Source organism: Bombina bombina, chromosome 6, assembly GCF_027579735.1.
Source record: "Bombina bombina isolate aBomBom1 chromosome 6, aBomBom1.pri, whole genome shotgun sequence".
NCBI lineage: Eukaryota > Metazoa > Chordata > Amphibia > Anura > Bombinatoridae > Bombina > Bombina bombina.
The window spans coordinates 261683552-261708689 of NC_069504.1; the positions used below are offsets into that span (position 1 = coordinate 261683552).

The 25138-nt window shown below is 35.0% G+C and overlaps 1 protein-coding gene across 1 annotated transcript in view; it reads right to left on the minus strand.

Annotated features, from left to right (window-relative positions):
• LOC128662830 (carboxypeptidase M) overlaps window positions 1-7398 on the minus strand; it is a 312750-nt gene extending 305352 nt beyond the window's left edge. Inside the window, exon 1 of the mRNA XM_053716814.1 lies at window positions 7210-7398. Coding sequence (XP_053572789.1) covers window positions 7210-7263 — 54 coding nt within the window. The 5' untranslated portion in view covers window positions 7264-7398. The remainder of the gene's footprint in view (window positions 1-7209) is intronic.
• Window positions 7399-25138: the final 17740 nt, after the last annotated feature.

Sequence of the window (25138 nt, forward strand, 5' to 3'; positions counted from 1 at the left end):
TTAAAAGTCAGTAGTTAAGAGTTTTATGGGCTAACGCCGTAACATAAAACTCTTAACTAAAGTGCTAAAAAGTACACTAACATCCATAAACTACCTATTAACCCCTAAACCGAGGCCCCCCCACATCGCAAACACTTAAATAAAAATTTTAACCCCTAATCTGCCGCCCCCAATGTCGCCACCACTATACTAAATGTATTAACCCCTAAATCTAAGTCTAACCCTAACACCCCCCTAATTTAAATATCATTTAAAATAATCTAAATAAAATTACTACAATTATGTAAATGAATCCTATTTAAAACTAAATACCTATAAAATAAACCCTAAGATAGCTACAATATAACTAATAGTTACATTTGTATCTATCTTAGGGTTTATTTTTATTTTACAGGCAACTTTGTATTTATTTTAACTAGGTACAATAGTTATTAAATAGTTATTAACTATTTAATAACTACCTAGCTAAAATAAATACAAAAGTACCTGCAAAATAAAACCTAACCTATGTTACACTAACACCTAACTCTACACTATAATTAAATTAATTACCTAAACTAAATACAATTAAATACAATTAAATAAAATAAACTAAAGTACAAAAAAAAAAACACTAAATTACAGAAATTAAAGAATAATTACAAATTTTTAAACTAATTACACCTAATCTAATCCCCCTAATAAAATAAAAAAGTGCCCCAAAATAATAAAAATCCCTACCCTATACTAAATTACAAATAGCCCTTAAAAGAGCTTTTTGCTGGGAATTGCCCCAAAGTAATCAGCTCTTTTACCTGTAAAAAAAAAATACAACACCCCCCCAACATTAAAACCCACTACCCACACACCCAACCCTACTCTAAAACCCACCCAATCCCCCCTTAATAAAATCTAACACTAACCCCTTGAAGATCACCCTACCTTGAGACTTCTTCACCCAACCGGGCACAAGTGGTCCTCCAGACGGCAGAAGTCTTCATCCTATCCTGGCAGAAGAGGACATCCAGACCGGCAGAAGTCTTCATTCATCCGGAGCGGAGCGGGTCCATCTTCAAGTCAACCGACGCGGAGCATCCTCTTCTTCCGACGACTCCCGACGAATGAAGGTTCCTTTAAATCACATCATCCAAGAAGGCGTCCCTTGAATTCCGATTGGCTGATAGGATTCTATCAGCCAATCGGAATTAAGGTAGGAAAAATCCTATTGGCTGATGCAATCAGCCAATAGAATTGAAGTTCAATCCTATTGGCTGATCCAATCAGCCAATAGGATTAAGCTTGCATTCTATTGGCTGAGCTGATTGCATCAAAAGATATTTTTTTTAAATTTAAATAAGATTTGTTTTAAATAAAATGTTTTTTTGAGGGAAAATGTATCTACTAAAGATAGTTTCTATTTAAGATACATTGGGCCAGATTATGAGTGGAGTGCAAAATTGCGCTTTCAAAAGTGCGATATTTGCGCTCCACTCATATCATCAGCGGATGCAATTGTATATATATATATATATATATATATATATATATATATATATATATATATATATATATATATATATTGTATATTCTTGGTTTTGTAGTTCTCAAAACTGTGAATTTGTGTCTGCAGAAATAACAAGCCCCCTTTTTACAATAAAAATGTTATACAATAAACATAGAGCTGAGAAATAAACCTTTAAGGGACATAGAGCATACCATTTTCAGATTTACTTAATTATCTCTGTATCCTTTGTTAAAAGAAAACAATGCTCTACTGGGTAGCTGAACACATTGGGTGAGCCAACAACAAGCAGCTAGCTCACAGTAGTGCATTGCTCCTGAACCTACCTATGTAAGAAAGCACATTAGATAAGCAAATTGGAAAGTTGTTTATAATTGTATGATCTATATGAATCATGAAAGTTTAATTTTGACTTTACTGTCCCTTTAAACCCATAGCTTCTCATCATAGTCTTAAATAAACATGCACAACAACCCACACAACTTTTAAAGAGACAACTCACACCATACAGATTCTTAACAGGACAAATCACAGTGTGTGCGCACACAACCTTGCACACACTCAAAGCCTTAAAGGGACAGGCACACACAAAGCATAATTGTTAAAGGGACCCCCCACACACACACAAAATGCATGCACAACTCACTGTAAACTCACACAATCTTATAGGGACAGACACACACACCACACAGCCTTAAAAAAAAACTAATAATACCCCAACCACACAGTCTTAAAGGGACATATCACAGTATGCATGCACACACAACCTTGTAGGCTCTTAAAGGGACAGGCACATAAAGCACAAGCCCACAAATAGGGATACTGAGTCTTAAAGGGACAGGTGTCCACACACACACACAATACAAACAGCCTTTAAAGGGACAACTTACATGTCACGCACAATCTATATGGTACAAGCGCACAAATACCAAAGGCATACAGCCTTAAAGGAATACTAAACCCAATGTTTTTCTTTCATGATTCAGAGAGCATGCAATTTTAAGTAAATTTCTAATTTACTCCTATTAGCAATATTTCTTTGTTCTCTTGCTATCTTTATTTGAAAAAGAAGGCATCTAAGCTAAGGAGCCAGACAATTTTTGGTTCAGTACCCTGGACAGCATTTATCCACCAATCAGCAAGGACAACCCAGGTTGTGAACCAAAAATGGGCCGGCTTCTAAACTTACATTCTTGCTTTTCAAATAAAGATAGCAATAGAATGAAGAAAAATTGATAATTGGAGTAAATTAGAAAGTTGCTTACAATTGCATGCTCTATCTGAATCATGACAGATAAAATTTGGGTTCAGTGTCCCTTTAACGATCAAGGACGTAGAGGGTACGTCCTACAAAAACTGTCACTTAATGACCAAGGACGTACCCTGTACATCCTCAGGGGTTTCAAGAGGTGAAAGCAATTGTGATCGCTTCCAGCCACTTTCAAGGTATTGCAGTGATGCCTCGATATTAAGGCATCACTGTAATACCTTTTTTTACCCACCGATGCAGAGATAGCCACTCTGTGGCCCTCTGCAACGGCCAGCGATGGTGCCGATCGTTGGTGGATGGGAGCCTGAGCAGGGAGGCAGGTGAGTGGCCCATTGCTGGAGTAGTTCAGGCCACTGTTCCGGGAGTGCTCAGAGGTAGGTGGGAGCATGCAAGGGGGGGGCGGGAGGGCGCACGTGCGAGGGAACGGGAAGGCATGCGCTCGCACGGTACAGTGCACAGTGTCTAAGGGAAGGAGGGAGAGAGAGGGGGGAATAAGTGTTGGGAAATGGATCTGGAAGGGTGTAGAATATTGAGGGGAGGCAGCTACACTACGGAAAAATAGGGTTATAATAAATAAAATAAAAATAATTAGCAAATTTGATCAAAAACTGGGTACTGACAGACAGCTGCCACAAATAGGAATTGGGGGAGCTTAAGAGAGCTGTTTGGGGGGAGCCTACACTGCAGAAACTATGTACATATATAAAAAAAAATATTAAAATAAAAGGCTTTTATTGTAGTACTGGCAGACTTTCTGTCAGTACTTAAGATGGCGGTGACAATTGTGGGGTGGGGAGGGGGGAAGAGAGCTGGGGGTGGGATGTGTCAGGTGGGAGGCTAAACTAAAGCTAAAATTAACCCTACAAGCTCCCTAATTAACCCCTTTACTGCTGAGCATAATACAAGTGTGGTGCACAGCGGCATTCTAATTACCAAAAAAGCAATGCCAAAGCCATATATGTCTTCTATATCTGAACAAAGGGGAGAGAAGCATTTACAACCATTTGTGCAATAATTGCATAAGCTTTTTGTAAATAATAATAAGTGAACAATTTTTTTTTTATTTGATCGCATTTGGCAGAGAAATGTAGGCATGAAATATACCAAAATGGGCCTAGATCAACACTTTGGGATGTCTACTAAAAAAAAATATACACATGTGAAGGGATATTCAGGGATTCCTGACAGATATCAGTGTTACAATGCAACTATCGCTAATTTGAAAAAAAATGGTTTGGAAATAGCAAAGTGCTACTTGTATTTATTGCCCTATAACTTACAAAAAAAGCAAAGAACATGTAAACATTGGGTATTTCTAAACTCAGGACAAAATTTAGAAACTATTTAGCATGGGTGTTTTTTGATGATTGTAGATGTGTAACAGATTTTGGGGGTCAAAGTGTGTTTTTTTCATCATATTTTATAAAAATGTTTATAGTAAATTATAAGATATGATGAAAATAATGTAATCTTTAGAAAGTCCATTTAATGGCGAGAAAGACGGTATATAATATGTGAGGGTACAGTAAATGAGTAAGAGGAAAATTACAGCTAAACACAAACACTGCAGAAATGTAAAAATAGCCTTGGTCCTAAACAGTCAGAAAATTGAAAAATGGTCTGGTCACTAAGGGGTTAAAGGAACAGCTGACACCATGAACAGTCTTTAATAGATAGGCGAAGTCTTGTAGGGTCAGGCCCTCAGTCTAAATGCACCAAAAAGCTCAGAGCCTTAAAAGAACACTCAGTCTTAACAAAACAGGCATACACACAATGCACGCCACACATACACAGTCTTAATTATACAGGCACACAAAACACAGTCTTAAAGGGACAGTCTACACCACATACATCTTTAAAGTTGTGTGCATTTGTGTGTGATGTGATCTATCAATTTAATGCCTGTACCATTATGACTGTGTGTATATGGTATGAGTTGCCCTTTAAAAGCTTTGCCCATTGTGTGTGTGCCTGTCTCTTAGCATCCCTTTAAGACTCTGTGCCCTTCTGTTTGCTTATAAGACTGTGTGCCTGTCCCTTAAAGATTCTGCACGGTGTCATCTCTTCCATTAAGGCTGAGTGTCTTGGGTGTTTGTACACCTGTGCCATTAAGATTATGTGTGTGGTTTAAGTTGTCTCTTTAAAAGCTGTGTGTGTGCCTGTCCCTTTAAATCTGATTGCATTGTGCTTGTTTGTTCCTCTATGACTGAGAGTGTGCAAGGTTGTGTGTGCAAACATACTATGATCTGTTCCTTTAAGTATGTGTATGTTGTGCAGTGTACTTTTAAAAGCTTGTGGGTACGTCTACCTGCCTCTTAAAAACTGTGTGAGCATGCTGTGAGTTGTACGTGCATTTTGTGTGTGTGAGGATGCCTGTCCCTTTAAGATTGAGCATCCCTTTAAAGCTTGTGCATTGTGAGTGCCTATCCCTTTAAGACTGAGTGCATACAAGTTTGCATGTGCACATACTGTGATCTTTCCCTTTAAGACTGTGTGTGTGGTGTGAGTTGTACCTTTAAAGTCTGTGCAGGTTGTTGTGCCTGTCCCTTTAAGACAGTGTGTGTGTGGTGAGCTATACCTTTAAGACTGTGTGAGCATTTGGTGAGTTGTACATACATTTTGTGTGTGTCTATGTGGAAGCCTGTCCCTTTAAGACTGACAGCATGCCAGGTTGTGTGTACACATACTGTGATCTGTCCCTTTAAAATCTATGTGTAGTGCCCTTAAAGGGACAGTCTAGTCAAAACTAAACTTTCATTATTCAGATAGGACTTGTAATTTTAATCAACTTTCCAATTTACTTTTGTCATCAAATTTGTTTTGTTTTCTTGGTATTCTTAGTTGAAACTAAACCTAGGTAGGCTCATATGCTAATTTCTAAGCCCTTGAGGGCTGCCTCTTATCACATTTTTTAAATTCACAACAGGAGACTGTGGGCCATATAGATAACACTGTGTTAAGGCACAGGGAGTTATTTAAGAGTTAGCACAAAACAATAGTAAATGCAAGTCAATAGATAATAAATACAAAGTCATGTGATCAGGGGGCTGTCAGAAGATGTTTAGATACAAGGTAATCACAGAGGTAAAAAGTGTATTAATATAACTGTGTTGGTTATGCAAAACTGGGGAATGGGTTATAAAGGGATTATGCATCTTTTAAAACAATAAAAAATTATATTGTAGACTGTCCCTTTAAAGTGATGGTAAACTCTTCCCTTTATAAAAACAGATTCAGAATGTTAGTGAAATTTTATTTTAAAAGTAATGAAGTTGAGCTATTACTTACTTTTTAATGTAAATATGAAATACAAATACCCCTTGCTGCAACGCCCACTTCAAAAGTCAATTTTTCTGTGAGCTAAAGGTTTGAACTATACTCCAATCAGCGCTCTCCCCTTTGGGCGCCGTCTTTTAGCTAGAGTACTGATTGGACAACAAACCATTAGCTCACAGAAAAATTGGCTTTTGATGTGGGTTTGCGGAGCGCGAGGTATTTGAATTTCATATCTATATTAAAAAGAAAGTTATAGAACAACTGCATTGCAACTGTTGAAGAAAACTAAATCAAAAATATAACTAACATTCCAAATCTGTTTTTATAGAGGGGAGACACTAACACTGCATTATTGTTGGTAGCCTGGCCGAGAAAATAATTTAGAAGGCTATATATATATATATATATATATATATTTATATATTAACCTTTGAAAAAAAGAGAGAATAATGAAAAAGGTATGATTAAACCTCTTTCTAAAGTAAGGGAAATCAGCACTCTTTTAGTATTAAACCATAAGTATTTTTATTGTTCATATACATGCATCTCCCAGACACAAATTAATTCCCATGTGAAATTGGAAACAAATATATCCCTACATCTAAGTACATCTATCTGCTTATTGAAACCATTTATTTAAACACTAAACATATACGTGCAATATAAACATGTCCCTTTAAGACCTTATAGCATATTTAGATAGGCTACCTGCCTCTTTCAAAGGTTAAAAGTTATTTTGAGGGTCTGCACAAATAATCCTTTTGAATAAGGTAAATAATTTTAACCATTTGTGTATAGATTATAATACAGGCTTGCACTCTCTCCCTGCCCCTATAATTAAATTATATATATATATATATATATATATATATATATATATATATATATATATATATATATATATATATATATATATATATATATATATATATATATATATATATATATATATATATATTGTAAGTACTCACATACTAAATAACATATTCCTAAGGCAACTTGTGTAAAACACTTATGCAGTGTAATAAGCCATTACTGAAATAGAATATCTAGGTGTACAAATATACAGACAGAGTGTGCTTAGTAAGGAAAGCTACATAAGTTTACTGTGTAGGTGGTGCTTGCTCCAGCAGTAGTGTAGAGCGTCAGTACAACTCATTACCCAGTGCATCCTCGGGACAGTCCTGCTGCTGTGTGAAGATTCTGGGGTCACCATCTGCTGCACATCTCTGATCTCCTCACTCTACTGCTCTCTGTACCTCATTGTACCGGCACCAGGTTGTCTTCCTCATCCCACCGCTCCTGCACATACAGTCCTGCCTACTCACACACTTCCCCGGGGCAGCTCCTATCCCAACAGTGTCAGTCACAAACTCCGTGCTCTTGTTAGCCACCTAGTGGTTGCTTGTGACACTAGCTCAGAGAAAATAGCAATGTATTATGCTTCTCATAGCAGTTGTCTTGCTTTGTCATTTTTATCTACACTACAGTAGTACATATGTCTGTCTATGTATATATGCTAACAGAAAGCCTGAGAGAGACACACACCCTGTGTAAATGATGGAAAAAAATAACTTTGCAATGACCTGGTCTCTCAATATTCAATATTGCTAAAAAACAGAACTACGATAAAAAAAAGTCAGTAATTAAAGAAAATAAACTAAATTAAACCTATTCAGTGTGGAATATAGGAAATGTCTACAATTAGTTACAGGTGAGTTTTTTCTCACCAGTAAAATTAGGGACACATATCTTTATTGAAAGCCTCACTAATAATCTTAAATCCTATCCATACATGTGTGAGTAAATGGACAACAGAATAAAGGTCTGTGTGTACCAAATAGAAACATGTAAAAAGAAAATCTCTTCATCAATCTGACCTTGATATTTTTACTTATCTGTGACTAATTAAAATTCAACAGAAGAATATCACATCAAGCCATTTTTTTTACTTGTGACTTTCCTCAGACTATGGGCAAGATTTATCAAAGTGAGAATAAGAAAATTCTCACATTTGTCGTCAAAAAAAACCTCACAAATTATATCACCATATTTATGAAAGGTTATGCGCCAATAAAGTCTCAACTTTTCATATGTGCGAACAAATTGACTCATAACATTCGCAAGTCTTAAGTATATGCGAATAAATTGTCTGGAAATGCCTAATTCTTGTATTATTCTCTATTGGCATTTTAAAATGCCTGTATATATTCGCAGTTCTCATATATTTATGAAAAGTGGTGCATGTAATATTCACTGCTTTTAATCTCGCCAATTTGTAGGTTGCGAGGAGTGAAAAATAAAGAGCAATATTGTTGTTTGTCTGGAGGGAAAATGGAAATATTTCTTTTACTTGCTTTATCTAGGGTTAGAAATTGCCCACAACAAGGCGCAGATCCTGAATAATAATAAATATATTATAAAAAAGTAAAATAATTTAAGTGCAATTGAAATAAGTGTATTAAAAAGAACGAAGATGAGCTCCAAAAAACGGGCAACCTTCCTTAATGAAAGAGAGCCAAAGAAGGGGCAAAATAAAACTAACTTTAATATATAAGAAATAGCATTCTTTTAAACAATCACTTGATTAAAACAATAAACCATTTACCAGTGTCTAAAATTAGGATTGATAAATAAAGTGAAAATGACATTTTCGCAAGAAAACTAGGATCAGCCATTCGCTTGACATCGCAAAAAAGTTTTGCCCCAAAAATGTCTCTAGAATTTTGATAAATACTGGCGACATTTTTGAATTCACACATTGCGAACTATTGCGAAAATAATCGCGACTTTTTCGGCGCATTTTTTCGGGGCTTGATAAATTTTGCCCTATATGTATGTACAGATTAATGAAGGAAAAAGAAATGTATTGACAGTTTATAACCACTAGATTTTCAGACAATGCCCCTGTGTGGTATCTAAAAGGATAAAACATATATATATATATATATATATATATATATATATATATATATATATATATATATATATATATATATATATACTGTATATATAGGTGTAATTCACTACTACTATGTCAGAAGTTGTAACACTATTGAATCCTAACATAGAAATCAATATTATGACCCTCACAGGTGCTACAGTTAGTTTTATTAGCTGAGTATATTTTAAGTGGTAATCCATGTGAATTCAATATCAGAAACTGTAGTGGGACCCATTAATAACCATGTTAAGAAACCTCCTCCCCTTTTTTTAGTTTTTCTTTGGAAACATATGTACATATTTAAGAATATATATATATATATAAGACAAAAACAGGTATTGGCACACATCCAAACCCATAAGACCACATATTTTTTCACCACTTACAAGGTGTCCCAAAATAGACTGGTCCTAACAGTATTGGTATATTAGAATCGAATGATTCAGCCCAGTAGGCTGAAAAGGCTAAACTTTATAGTGTTAGGACCAGTCTATTTTGGGACACCTTGTAAGTGGTGACTGTTTGAGCAGAATATGGCCATATCGTGTGACTAAGATCCCAACTTTATTTATAAATTTATAAAATATTAAGCAGGCAATTTTATGCAGCATTTACAAATATGTTAAAAATATGTGAAAAAATATGTGGTCTTATGGGTTTGGATGTGCGCCAATACCTGTTTTTGTCTTATACTTATTTTGGTCATTTTGGCAGCACTCCCACAATATAAATATACATATATACACATTTCTTATTTTAGCACATTTTATTAGGAGCATCTGCCCAATTTGGTAGTTAAGTGATTTTTACTGCCACTAGTAACACAATGTTATACAATGCTGTATTAGTATTTTAGTGTTTTTTATTCACAGTGCTGCCATTAGTAACACAATGTTTATTCAATGTTGCATTAGTATTTAGTGGTTTTTACTCTCAGTACTGCCACTAGTAACACAATGTTGCATTAGTATTTTAGTGGTTTTATTCTCAGTGCTTCCACTAGTAACACACTAGTAACACAATGTTTATACAATGTTGCATTAGTATTTAGTGGTTTTTACTCTCAGTACTGTCACTAGTAACACAATGTTGCATTAGTATTTTAGTGGTTTTATTCTCAGTAATGCCACTAGTAACACAATGTTTATACAATGTTGCATTAGTATTTAGTGGTTTTTACTCTCAGTACTGCCACTAGTAGCACAATGTTGCATTAGTATTTTAGTATTTTAGTGGTTTTTATTCTCAGTGCTGCCACTAGTAACACAATGTTTATACAATGTTGCATTGGTAGTTTTTATTCTCAGTGCTGCCACTAGTAACACAATGTTTATACAATGTTGCATTAGTATTTTAGTGGTTTTTACTCTCAGTGCTGCCACTAGTAACACAATGTTGCATTAGTATTTTAGTGGTTTTTATTCTCAGTGCTGCCACTAGTAACACAATGTTTATACAATGTTGCATTGGTAGTTTTTATTCTCAGTGCTGCCACTAGTAACACAATGTTTATACAATGTTGCATTAGTATTTAATGGTTTTTATTCTCAGTGCTGCCACTAGTAACACAATGTTTATACAATGTTGCATTGGTAGTTTTTATTCTCAGTGCTGCCACTAGTAACACAATGTTTATACAATGTTGCATTAGTATTTAATGGTTTTTATTCTCAGTGCTGCCACTAGTAACACAATGTTTATACAATGTTGCATTAGTATTTTAATGTTTTTTATTCTCAGTGCTGCCACTAGTAACACAATGTTTATACAATGTTGCATTAGTATTTAATGGTTTTTATTCTCAGTGCTGCCACTAGTAACACAATGTTTATACAATGTTGCATTAGTATTTAATGGTTTTTATTCTCAGTGCTGCCACTAGTAACACAATGTTTATACAATGTTGCATTAGTATTTTAATGTTTTTTATTCTCAGTGCTGCCACTAGTAACACAATGTTTATACAATGTTGCATTAGTATTTTAGTGGTTTTTACTCTCAGTGCTGCCACTAGTAACACAATATTTATACAATGTTGCATTAGTATTTTAGTGGTTTTTACTCTCAGTGCTGCCACTAGTAACACATTGTTTTTATACAATGTTGCATTAGTATTTAGTGATTTTTACTCTCAGTAATGCCACTAGTAACACAATGTTTATACAATGTTGCATTAGTATTTAGTGGTTTTTACTCTCAGTACTGCCACTAGTAACACAATGTTGCATTAGTATTTTAGTGGTTTTTATTCTCAGTGCTGCCACTAGTAACACAATGTTTATACAATGTTGCATTGGTAGTTTTTATTCTCAGTGCTGCCACTAGTAACACAATGTTTATACAATGTTGCATTAGTATTTAATGTTTTTTATTCTCAGTGCTGCCACTAGTAACACAATGTTTATACAATGTTGCATTAGTATTTTAATGTTTTTTATTCTCAGTGCTGCCACTAGTAACACAATGTTTATACAATGTTGCATTAGTATTTTAGTGGTTTTTATTCTCAGTGCTGCCACTAGTAACACAATGTTTATACAATGTTGCATTAGTATTTTAATGTTTTTTATTCTCAGTGCTGCCACTAGTAACACAATGTTTATACAATGTTGCATTAGTATTTAATGGTTTTTATTCTCAGTGCTGCCACTAGTAACACAATGTTTATACAATGTTGCATTAGTATTTTAATGTTTTTTTATTCTCAGTGCTGCCACTAGTAACACAATGTTTATACAATGTTGCATTAGTATTTTAGTGGTTTTTACTCTCAGTGCTGCCACTAGTAACACAATATTTATACAATGTTGCATTAGTATTTTAGTGGTTTTTACTCTCAGTGCTGCCACTAGTAACACATTGTTTTTATACAATGTTGCATTAGTATTTAGTAATTTTTACTCTCAGTAATGCCACTAGTAACACAATGTTTATACAATGTTGCATTAGTATTTAGTGGTTTTTACTCTCAGTACTGCCACTAGTAACACAATGTTGCATTAGTATTTTAGTGGTTTTTATTCTCAGTGCTGCCACTAGTAACACAATGTTTATACAATGTTGCATTGGTAGTTTTTATTCTCAGTGCTGCCACTAGTAACACAATGTTTATACAATGTTGCATTAGTATTTAATGGTTTTTATTCTCAGTGCTGCCACTAGTAACACAATGTTTATACAATGTTGCATTAGTATTTTAATGTTTTTTATTCTCAGTGCTGCCACTAGTAACACAATGTTTATACAATGTTGCATTAGTATTTAATGGTTTTTATCCTCAGTGCTGCCACTAGTAACACAATGTTTATACAATGTTGCATTAGTATTTAATGGTTTTTATTCTCAGTGCTGCCACTAGTAACACAATGTTTATACAATGTTGCATTAGTATTTTAATGTTTTTTATTCTCAGTGCTGCCACTAGTAACACAATGTTTATACAATGTTGCATTAGTATTTTAGTGGTTTTTACTCTCAGTGCTGCCACTAGTAACACAATATTTATACAATGTTGCATTAGTATTTTAGTGGTTTTTACTCTCAGTGCTGCCACTAGTAACACAATGTTTATACAATGTTGCATTAGTATTTTAGTGGTTTTTACTCTCAGTGCTGGAACTAGTAACACAATGTTTTTATACAATGTTGCATTAGTATTTTAGTGGTTTTTATTCTTAGTGCTGCCACTAGTAACACAATGTTTATACAATTTTGCATCAGTATTTTAGTGTTTCTTTTTCTTAGTACTGCCACTAGTAACACAATGTTTATGCAATGTTGCAAGTAACCAGGCTGCATAAAAAACCTGTGAAGTTAACCCCTTCCTGCCTTCAGTTTAGTTTAATTAGTATTTGTGCCATGTGAACTTAACCCTTTCATGTCTTCAGTTGTGTCTTACACTATTCTTTTTTTTTACCTCTCAGACAATCCTAGCCTCATCATTATTTTCACTGGGAGACTACGCAGGAGAAATATATGTAATTTGCTGTAAGGAAAGCGTTAATGTAGTGAAAGCATTTATAGTGATGGGTAAGAGAGGTTAATATAATTGCAGGGAGACTAATATTGGCATTGCAGGGGTTAATAGGAAAAGGAGTTAATGGTTAATAACTAATGGCATTGAATGGGTTAATAGCAAAAGGGATTCAGTTCACTATGTCAATGGGGCCCATTTATCAAAGGGCTTGCGGACCTGATCCGACACTGCGGATCAGGTCCGCAAGACCTCGCTAAATGCGGAGAGCAATACGCTCTCCACATTTAACATTGCACCAGCAGCTCACAAGAGCTGCTGGTGCAACGCCGCCCCCTGCTGACTCGCGGCCAATCGGCCGCCAGCAGGGAGCTGTCAATCAACCCGATCGTATTCGATCGGGTTGATTTCCGGCGGTTCCTGTCCGCCTGCTCAGAGCAGGCGGACAGGGTTATGAAGCAGCGGTCTTTAGACCGCTGCTTCATAACTTGTGTTTCTGGCGAGTCTGAAGACTCGCCAGAAACACGGCCCTTCAAGCTCCATACGGAGCTTGATAAATGGGCCTGAATAAGTGGCCTAACAACAGTGTAGTTACACTTCTACAAGTTGTCTGTGCAGTTTCTTCATGCTGCAACATTGTATAGAAATGATCTGGTAATTACAAATAGTGATATAGAAATGGTTGGTAATTTAAAACGCTTGATTCTGCCTTAGGGGATAAAATAAGTTACAAAAAATACAATAATAAATAAATAAATATAAATATATATATATATATATATATATATATATATATATATATATATATATATATATATATATATATATATATATATATATAAATCCACTGTGGATCCAGCACTCACTTTAACATGCGGTCAACATCCGTGGTGCACTCAACTAAATCCCATACAAAATAACGACACTTAACTTAGTAAACTTCATGTTAAGTTGTTAACGGAGAGTGCCTCGTTTCATTATTTAACATATATATATATATATAGGTAACAAAAAACTTGCACTCACTGGTCTTGTAACAAAACACACTTTACTGTGACGTTTCGGAGATAAAAAATCCCCTTCCTCAGACCTGGTCTGAGGAAGGGGATTTTTTATCTCCGAAACGTCACAGTAAAGTGTGTTTTGTTACAAGACCAGTGAGTGCAAGTTTTTTGTTACCTGTATGCTACTTGTCACTAGCACCCTGGCTACCTGGCTTTTGGAAGTGAGAGTGCTCTGCTGCGTGTTCATATATATATATATATATATATACACACACAATATTAAAAAACAGGGTACTTAATGTATTTCTTAGATTATTAAGCAGCAAATGAGCGCTGTGTTCTTCGTGTCTCACACTTAAAACTTTAAAGATCACATACTAAATAACATATTCCTAAGGCAACTTGTGTAAAACACTTATGCAGTGTAATAAGCCATTACTGAAATAGAATATCTAGGTGTACAAATATACAGAGTGTGCTTAGTAAGGAAAGCTACATAAGTTTACTGTGTAGGTGGTGCTTGCTCCAGCAGTAGTGTAGAGCGTCAGTACAACTCATTACCCAGTGCATCCTCGGGACAGTCCTGCTGCTGTGTGAAGATTCTGGGGTCACCATCTGCTGCACATCTCTGATCTCCTCACTCTACTGCTCTCTGTACCTCATTGTACCAGCACCAGGTTGTTTTCCTCATCCCACCGCTCCTACACATACAGTCCTGCCTACTCACACACTTCCCCGGGGCAGCTCCTATCCCAACAGTGTCAGTCACAAACTCCGTGCTCTTGTTAGCCACCTAGTGGTTACTTGTGACACTAGCTCAGAGAAAACAGCAATGTATTATGCTTCTCATAGCAGTTGTCTACAGTATGGGCTCAAATTATAAATCAAGGGCAGACAGGGGCGTACATATTCGCTCCTGCATGTCCAAGCTCTCCTCTGGCAGGCAGTAATCCCGATTCTAGCATTGCACATGAGCACTATTTTGCACTCGCATGCAACCCTGCCAGTACACAGCCAATCACGCTCGAACAGGAGCTGCCAATCTCCCCGGTCAGAGGGAGGAAAAGGGCTTGATAAACCGAGCCCATATATGAGCATATTTCTGTGTATATATATATATATATATATATATATATATATACTAACAAGCCTGACAAAGGCACAAACCATGTTTAAATAATGAAAAAACTACTGCCTGCAAAAACTCACTTTACTATTGTTTGAACATAATTATGCAATTAAGTTCTTGCCTGGAATTGAGTATGGCATGTGGTTGGTGGATACACACATATTCAACCTCTGATTTGTTCATCTTTGCACCAGTAGTACATTACTAGTCCAGAGCTGACTTTAACTATGTGTTTAACCACTTTTCGAGGGTTAAACAAACACATGTTACTATTTAAGACAGTGCAAAAATAAAATGCTCTATTACAGTAGAGTATTTTATTATTTCTTAAATCTCCAACTACAGGGTTGCAAAAGAGAATCACTTTGCTAGTATTTTGACAGTAAACTGAGTAAAATCAGTGTTTCTCAACTCCTGTCTTCAAGTACCTCTTCAGGCCACATATTCATGATATTTTAAAAGCATCTCAAAGCCAAAAGTAAACATACTTGGATTGTATAGAACATTATATTTTAAACCACTTTCCAATTTACTACTATTGTCAATTTTGCTTAGTTTTTTTTTTGGTATAATTTGTTAAAGAGTGATCCTACACTGTCAGAAAAAAGGGTACAGTTGGGGTCCGTTTGTGAACACTTAGGGTACAACTGCTGTGGTTGTACCTTCAATGGATCATAATTACACTTAAGGAACTAATATGTACCATTTAGCAGTAAATAAGGTACAAATATGTTTCCAACTGTCAAAGGGTCCATGTCTGTACCATTTAATCCCCCCAAAAAAGGTACAATCACTTGTGTGACTAAAATGTTGAGGGGGATGGGTGGTTCAAGGCTGCCAAACCCTGCAAGTCCATATCATTTGTACACCTCAATTATTCATATTCACATAACTGTCAGTCACCCAAAATTAATGCAACATACATGTTGTACAGCAAAATAATTATGTTCAATCGTTGTTGGTAATATGCAAGAAGTGGGGGCAAAGCAAAAAAAATACTTAAAGGGACAGTCTACACCAGAATTGTTATTGTTTAAAAAGATGGATAATCCCTTTATTACCCATTCCCCAGTTTTGCATAACCAACACAGTTATATTAATATAATGTATACCTCTGTGATTACCTTGTATCTAAGCCTCTGCAGACTGCCCCCTTATCTCAGTGCTTTTGTCAGGCATGCAGTTTAGCCAATCAGTGCAGACTCCTAAATAACTACATGGGAGTGGGCATATTGTTATCTATATGACACACATGAACTAGTACTGTCTAACTGTGAAAAACTTTCAAAATGCTCTGAGCTAAGAGGCGGTTTTCAACAGTTTAGAAATCAGTTTGAGCCTACCTATGTTTAGCTTTTCAAAAATACCACCAAGAGAACAAAGCAAATTTAGTGATAAAAGTCAATTGGAAAGTTGTTTAAATTTTCATGCCCTATCTGAATCATGAAAGTTTAATTTTGACTAGACTGTCCCTTTAATAACCCATATATTTAATGATACTGTGTTTCTGGTTCTAAATGGCAAACAAGCACTTAACTTTTTAATGTTTATATTTAGAGCAACAAGATGTTAACTCTTAAACATAAAGCAAATGTATTAACTAAAATTACAAAGAAAAACAATTGTTTTAAACTCTATAAAATAAAATAAACAAGAGCTGTTTAAGAACCAGTTTTTTAAAAAATAAAATAAAATTGTAACCGTTCCCCAGTCACATACATGGACATTGTGTGTGACATGCCATAGCGCCATCTGTTGGTTGAAAGTTCCTTGACATGTGTAGCACAGCTCCATCTATTGGTAGCAGGTTCATCACCAAAGTGTGTACTAGGGAAATAGCCTCATTTGCATATATTTTGCATAGAGTGACAATTCAATGTATGGTTGTGAGTTTTATTGTTTATCCCTCCATCGAATCCCCCTTCTTTTCGTTAGAGTTATATTTTATTATTATGTTGTTTTCTATATATTAATGTTTTATGTGGCATGTCACCCTAAATTAAATGCTGCGTTTTTAGAGCTAGTACAGAGAGATATTAAACAAATTGAGTTGTTCATTTTGGAACTGGTTGTTTAGCCTTGCTTTTTGAGGTGGTTCTGTAGCAGTCTTTGAAATTGCTATATGGCTACAGTTAAGTATACAAACTTTTTTAAAGTTGCAATGTGGCTATTGTAATACTGCCTAAAAAAGTACACATTGAATGCATATTTGAATGTTATATGATAAATTTAATGGAACAGCATTTGCAATATGCTGTGTTTGAGTACAAATTTGCCATCATGAGGTACAAAGGGCTTGTCACTGGGGCAGTACCCTTAAAAGGCCAGATTTGCACCATTTTTTAAGGGTACAATATGGTACTATAGGACTGAGGTCCAATCTAGTCACCAAAGGAACATATTTGCCTTTGAAAGGTACAATCTGCAAGGGTACCAATTTGTACCCATTTTAAAGGGTACAGCAAGTGTACCTTTGAGGGTACTGCCCCAGTGACAAGCTGTTGTACCCCTAAAGGTACAATTTTTGCACATTTTTTCTGACAGTGTAGGTGAGCTCAGGAGCATGCTCGTGTCTTTAGCCATCTGGCCGCTGTGTTTGCAACATTGTTTGCAGCTTTGAAATACAATAGCAATCATATGTAAAGATTCAGACTAACTCAGACACATACACTCACATACTTTGTCAGACACCATAGACCGACAGACACACTCACACTTATATTATTCACAGTGACTGATATCTTTGATTAGACACTTTTACAGAAACACTAAGGGCTAGATCACAAGTGGTGAGCAAACGATTTTGCGAGGGTTTAAATTGCGCTGATATTAATTATTATTAGTTGAGCGCTAGTTCAATCATGATTTACGTAAGAATCAATCCCCCGATTTCAGAGCTGTGGTTAACAGTTTGGCGAAAATAAAAAGTGTCACAAAACACATTACAAAGTACATTTACACTTATAATAACACTGTCTAATAAAAATTATTTTAATAAGGGTTCAAAGATATGAGATCTTGGGTGTTAGAAATAAAAAAAAGCCACCAAAGGGCTTTAACATAGAGATTCATACATACACATATCTAATGATGTATATGTGTATATATATATATATAAACTGTATGTCTATGGGGCCCATTTATCAAAGGGCTTGCGGACCTGATCCGACACTGCGGATCAGGTCCGCAAGACCTCGCTAAATGCGGAGAGCAATACGCTCTCCGCATTTAACATTGCACCAGCAGCTCACAAGAGTTGCTGGTGCAACGCCGCCCCCTGCTGACTCGCGGCCAATCGGCCGCCAGCAGGGGGTGTCAATCAACCCGATCGTATTCGATCGGGTTGATTTCCGGCGATTCCTGTCCACCTGCTCAGAGCAGGCGGACAGGGTTATGAAGCAGCGGTCTTTAGACCACTGCTTCATAACTTGTGTTTCTGGCGAGTCTGAAGACTCGCCAGAAACACGGCCCTTCAAGCTCCGTAAATACATATGTATTTATATGTGTATATATGTATTTGAAGACATACATACACATATAAACACATAGATATATATGTGTACATATATAGACAGATATATATATAAGTGCAATAGAACTTTTGCCATTAAGTAGATGAAAACAGTAAAAATATATTTGTGCAATATTCATATTTATTAAACATTTTAACTATGTATTTATGGTAAATATTTCACATTCCAATGTTCTACAAATAGCAGTATTTCTAAATAGATATTCCTATATATATGTGATTCTGTATATATCTATACATATACACACATACACATAAGCACACACATACACATAAGCACACACATACACATAAACACACACATACATATACACACACATACACATAAGCACACACATACACATATACACATACATACATATACACACACATACACATAAGCACACACATACATATACACACACATACACATAAGCACACACATACATATACACACACATACACATATACACATACATACATATACACACACATACACATAAGCACACACATACATATACACATACATACACATAAGCACACACATACATATACACACACATAAGCACACACATACATATACACACACATACACATAAGCACACACATACATATACACACACATACACATAAGCACACACATACATATACACACACATACATATACACACACATACACATAAGCACACACATACATATACACACACATAAGCACACACATACATATACACACACATACACATATACACACACATACATATACACACACATACACATAAACACACACATACATATACACACACATACACATAAGCACACACATACATATACACACACATACGTATACACACACATACAGATAAACACACACACATACATATACACACACATACACATAAGCACACACATACATATACACACACATAAGCACACACATACACACACACATACATATACACACACATACACATAAGCACACACATACATATACACACACATAAGCACACATATACATATACACACACATACACATATACACATACATACATATACACACACATACACATAAGCACACACATACATATACACACACATGCACATAAGCACACATATACATATACACACACATACACATAAGCACACACATACATATACACACACATACACATAAGCACACACATACATATACACACACATACACATAAGCACACACATACATATACACACACATACACATAAGCACACACATACATACATACATACACATACACATAAGCACACACATACATATACACACATACACATATACACATACATACACATAAGCACACACATACATATACACACACATACACATAAGCACACACATACATATACACATACATACACATAAGCACACACATACATATACACACACATAAGCACACACATACATATACACACACATACACATAAGCACACACATACATATACACACACATACACATAAGCACACACATACATATACACACACATACACATAAGCACACACATACATACACACACATACACATAAGCACACACATACATATACACACATACACATATACACATACATACACATAAGCACACACATACATATACACACACATACACATAAGCACACACATACATATACACATACATACACATAAGCACACACATACATATACACACACATAAGCACACACATACATATACACACACATACACATATACACATACATACACATAAGCACACACATACATATACACACACATACACATAAGCACACACATACATATACACACACATACACATAAGTACACACATACATATACACACACATACACATAAGCACACACATACATATACACACACATACACATAAGCACACACATACATATACACACACATACACATAAGCACACACATACATATACACACACATACACATAAACACATACATACATATACACACACATACACATAAGCACACACATACATATACACACACATACACATAAGCACACACATACATATACACACACATACACATAAGCACACACATACATACACACACATACACATAAGCACACACATACATATACACACACATACACATAAGCACACACATACATATACACATACATACACATAAGCACACACATACATATACACATACATACACATAAGCACAGTAGCACACACATACATAAACACACACATACACTCACACATACATATACATACACATATACACATACATATACACATACTTACACATAAGCACACACATACATATACACACACATAAACACACACATACATATACATACACATATACACACACATACACTCACACATACATATACACACACATACACATATACACATACATACATATACACACACAAACACATATACACATATACACACACATACACTCACACATACATATACACACACATACACATATACACATACATACATATACACACACATATACACACACATACATATACACATACATACATATACACACACATATACACACACATAAGCACACACATACATATACACACACATACACATAAGCACACACATACATATACACACACATACACATAAGCACACACATACATATACACACACATAAGCACACACATACATATACACACACATACACATATACACATACATACACATAAGCACACACATACATATACACACATACATATACACACACATACACATAAGCACACACATACATATACACACACATACACATAAGCACACACATACATATACACATACATACACATAAGCACACACATACATATACACACACATACACCTATACACATACATACATACATATACAAACACATACACATATACACATATACACACACATACATTCACACATACATATACACACACATACACATATACACATACATACATACATATACACACACATACACATAAGCACACACATACATATACACACACATACACATAAGCACACACATACATATACACACACATAAGCACACACATACATATACACACACATACACATAAGCACACACATACATATACACACACATACACATAAGCACACACATACATATACACATACATACATATACACACACATACACATATACACATACATACATATACACACACATACACATACATACATATACACACACATACACATAAGCACACACATACATATACAAAAACATACACATAAGCACACACATACATATACACACACATACACATAAGCACATAAGCACACACATACATATACACACACATACACATAAGCACACACATACACATAAGCACACTCATACATATACACACACATACATATACACACATACACATAAGCACACACATACATATACACACACATACACATACACATAAGCACACACATACATATACACACACATACACTCAATCATTTGATTGAATTCTGAACAATTTCTCCTAATAATTTAAGTTTTTAAGTTAAAAACATCTTAAAAACAAGCCACATGATCATCATTAGTTAGACGTTATCCACTGTCCATAAATGAGTTGCCACATCCATTGATTAGAGTGATCAGATTTAACAGGCTATATAGATCATATGGGATGTAGTCAATTACCCTTGTCAATTTTCCTAGGGCTTATTACAAAAAAAATATGTTTAGGATTGCTGCATATATATGTCATTCCAGAGAATATAGATATGAGTAAGAGATTGGGGAGTAGTGGTATACGATATGGCATGATGTAGTATACCGAATAACTAATGATGATCACTTGGGTTATTTTTAAGATGTTTTTAACTTGTCATTTACACGATTTGGTGATATTATTTTATATTTGTCAGGTGCACTACGTGTTGCTATAGACGCTGTGTGGCTGTGTTGGGTATCCTTGGGCACGCTAAGCATACAAAAAGAGGGTTTTTGGTTAAGCACACCACAAAAAGACTGTTTATATCTTAACATACATATTGTGGGAGTGCTACCAAAGTGACCAAAACAATTACAAAACAACAAAAAAGTATTGGTGCACATCTAACCATTTAAGTTCACATATTTATAGCATATTTATATATACTTCTGTCTGCTAAATATACTTACATAGTTCAAATAAGATTGGGATAAACATCTCACAAAAAAAAAACACACATAAGCACACACATACATATACACACACATACACATATACACACACATACACATAAGCACACACATACATATACACACATACATATACACACACATACACATAAGCACACACATACATATACACACACATACACATAAGCACACACATACATATACACATACATACACATAAGCACACACATACATATACACACATAAGCACACACATACATATACACACACATACACATATACACATACATACATACATACATATACAAACACATACACATATACACATATACACACACATACACTCACACATACATATACACACACATACACATATACACATACATACATACATATACACACACATACACATACACATAAGCACACACATACATATACACACACATACACATAAGCACACACATACATATACACACACATAAGCACACACATACATATACACACACATACACATAAGCACACACATACATATACACACACATACACATAAGCACACACATACACATAAGCACACACATACATATACATATACACACACATACACATATACACATACATACATATACACACACATACACATACATACATATACACACACATACACATAAGCACACACATACATATACAAAAACATACACATAAGCACACACATACATATACACACACATACACATAAGCACACACATACATATACACACACATACACATAAGCCCACACATACATATACACACACATACACATAAGCACACACATACATATACACACATATACACACACATACACATAAGCACACACATACATATACACACACATACACATATACACATACATACATATACACACATACACATAAGCACACACATACATATACACATACATACACATAAGCACACACATACATATACACACATACACATATACACATACATGCATATACACACACATACACATAAACACACACATACATATACACACACATACACATAAGCACACACATACATATACATACACATAAGCACACACATACATATACACACACATACACATATACACATACATACATATACACACACATACACATAAACACACACATACATATACACACACATACACATATACACATACATACATATACACACACATACACATAAGCACACACATACATATGCACATACATACACATAAGTACACACATACATATACACACATAAGCACACACATACATATACACACACATACACATATACACATACATACATATACACACACATACACATAAGCACACACATACATATACACATACATACACATAAGCACACACATACATATACACACACATAAGCACACACATACATATACACACACATACACATAAGCACACACATACACATAAGCACACTCATACATATACACACACATACATATACACATACATACATATACACACACATACACATAAACACACACATACATATACACATACATACACATATACACATACATACATATACACATACATACATATACACACACATACACATAAGCACACACATACATATACACATACATACACATAAGCACACACATACATATACACACACATACACATATACACATACATACACATAAGCACACACATACATATACACACATACACATAAGCACACACATACATATGCACACACATACACATACACATAAGCACACACATACATATACACACACATACACTCAATCATTTGATTGAATTCTGAACAATTTCTCCTAATAATTTAAGTTTTTAAGTTAAAAACATCTTAAAAACAAGCCACATGATCATCATTAGTTAGACGTTATCCACTGTCCATAAATGAGTGGCCACATCCATTGATTAGAGTGATCAGATTTAACAGGCTATATAGATCATATGGGATGTAGTCAATTACCCTTGTCTAACTTTCCTAGGGCTTATTACAAAAAAAATATGTTTAGGATTGCTGCATATATATGTCATTCCAGAGAATATAGATATGAGTAAGAGATTGGGTAGTGGTATACGATATGGCATGATGTAGTATACCGAATAACTAATGATGATCACTTGGGTTATTTTTAAGATGTTTTTAACTTGTCATTTACACGATTTGGTGATATTATTTTATATTTGTCAGGTGCACTACGTGTTGCTATAGACGCTGTCTGGCTGTGTTGGGTATCCTTGGGCACGCTAAGCATACAAAAAGAGGGTTTTTGGTTAAGCACACCACAAAAAGACTGTTTATATCTTAACATACATATTGTGGGAGTGCTACCAAAGTGACCAAAACAATTACAAAAC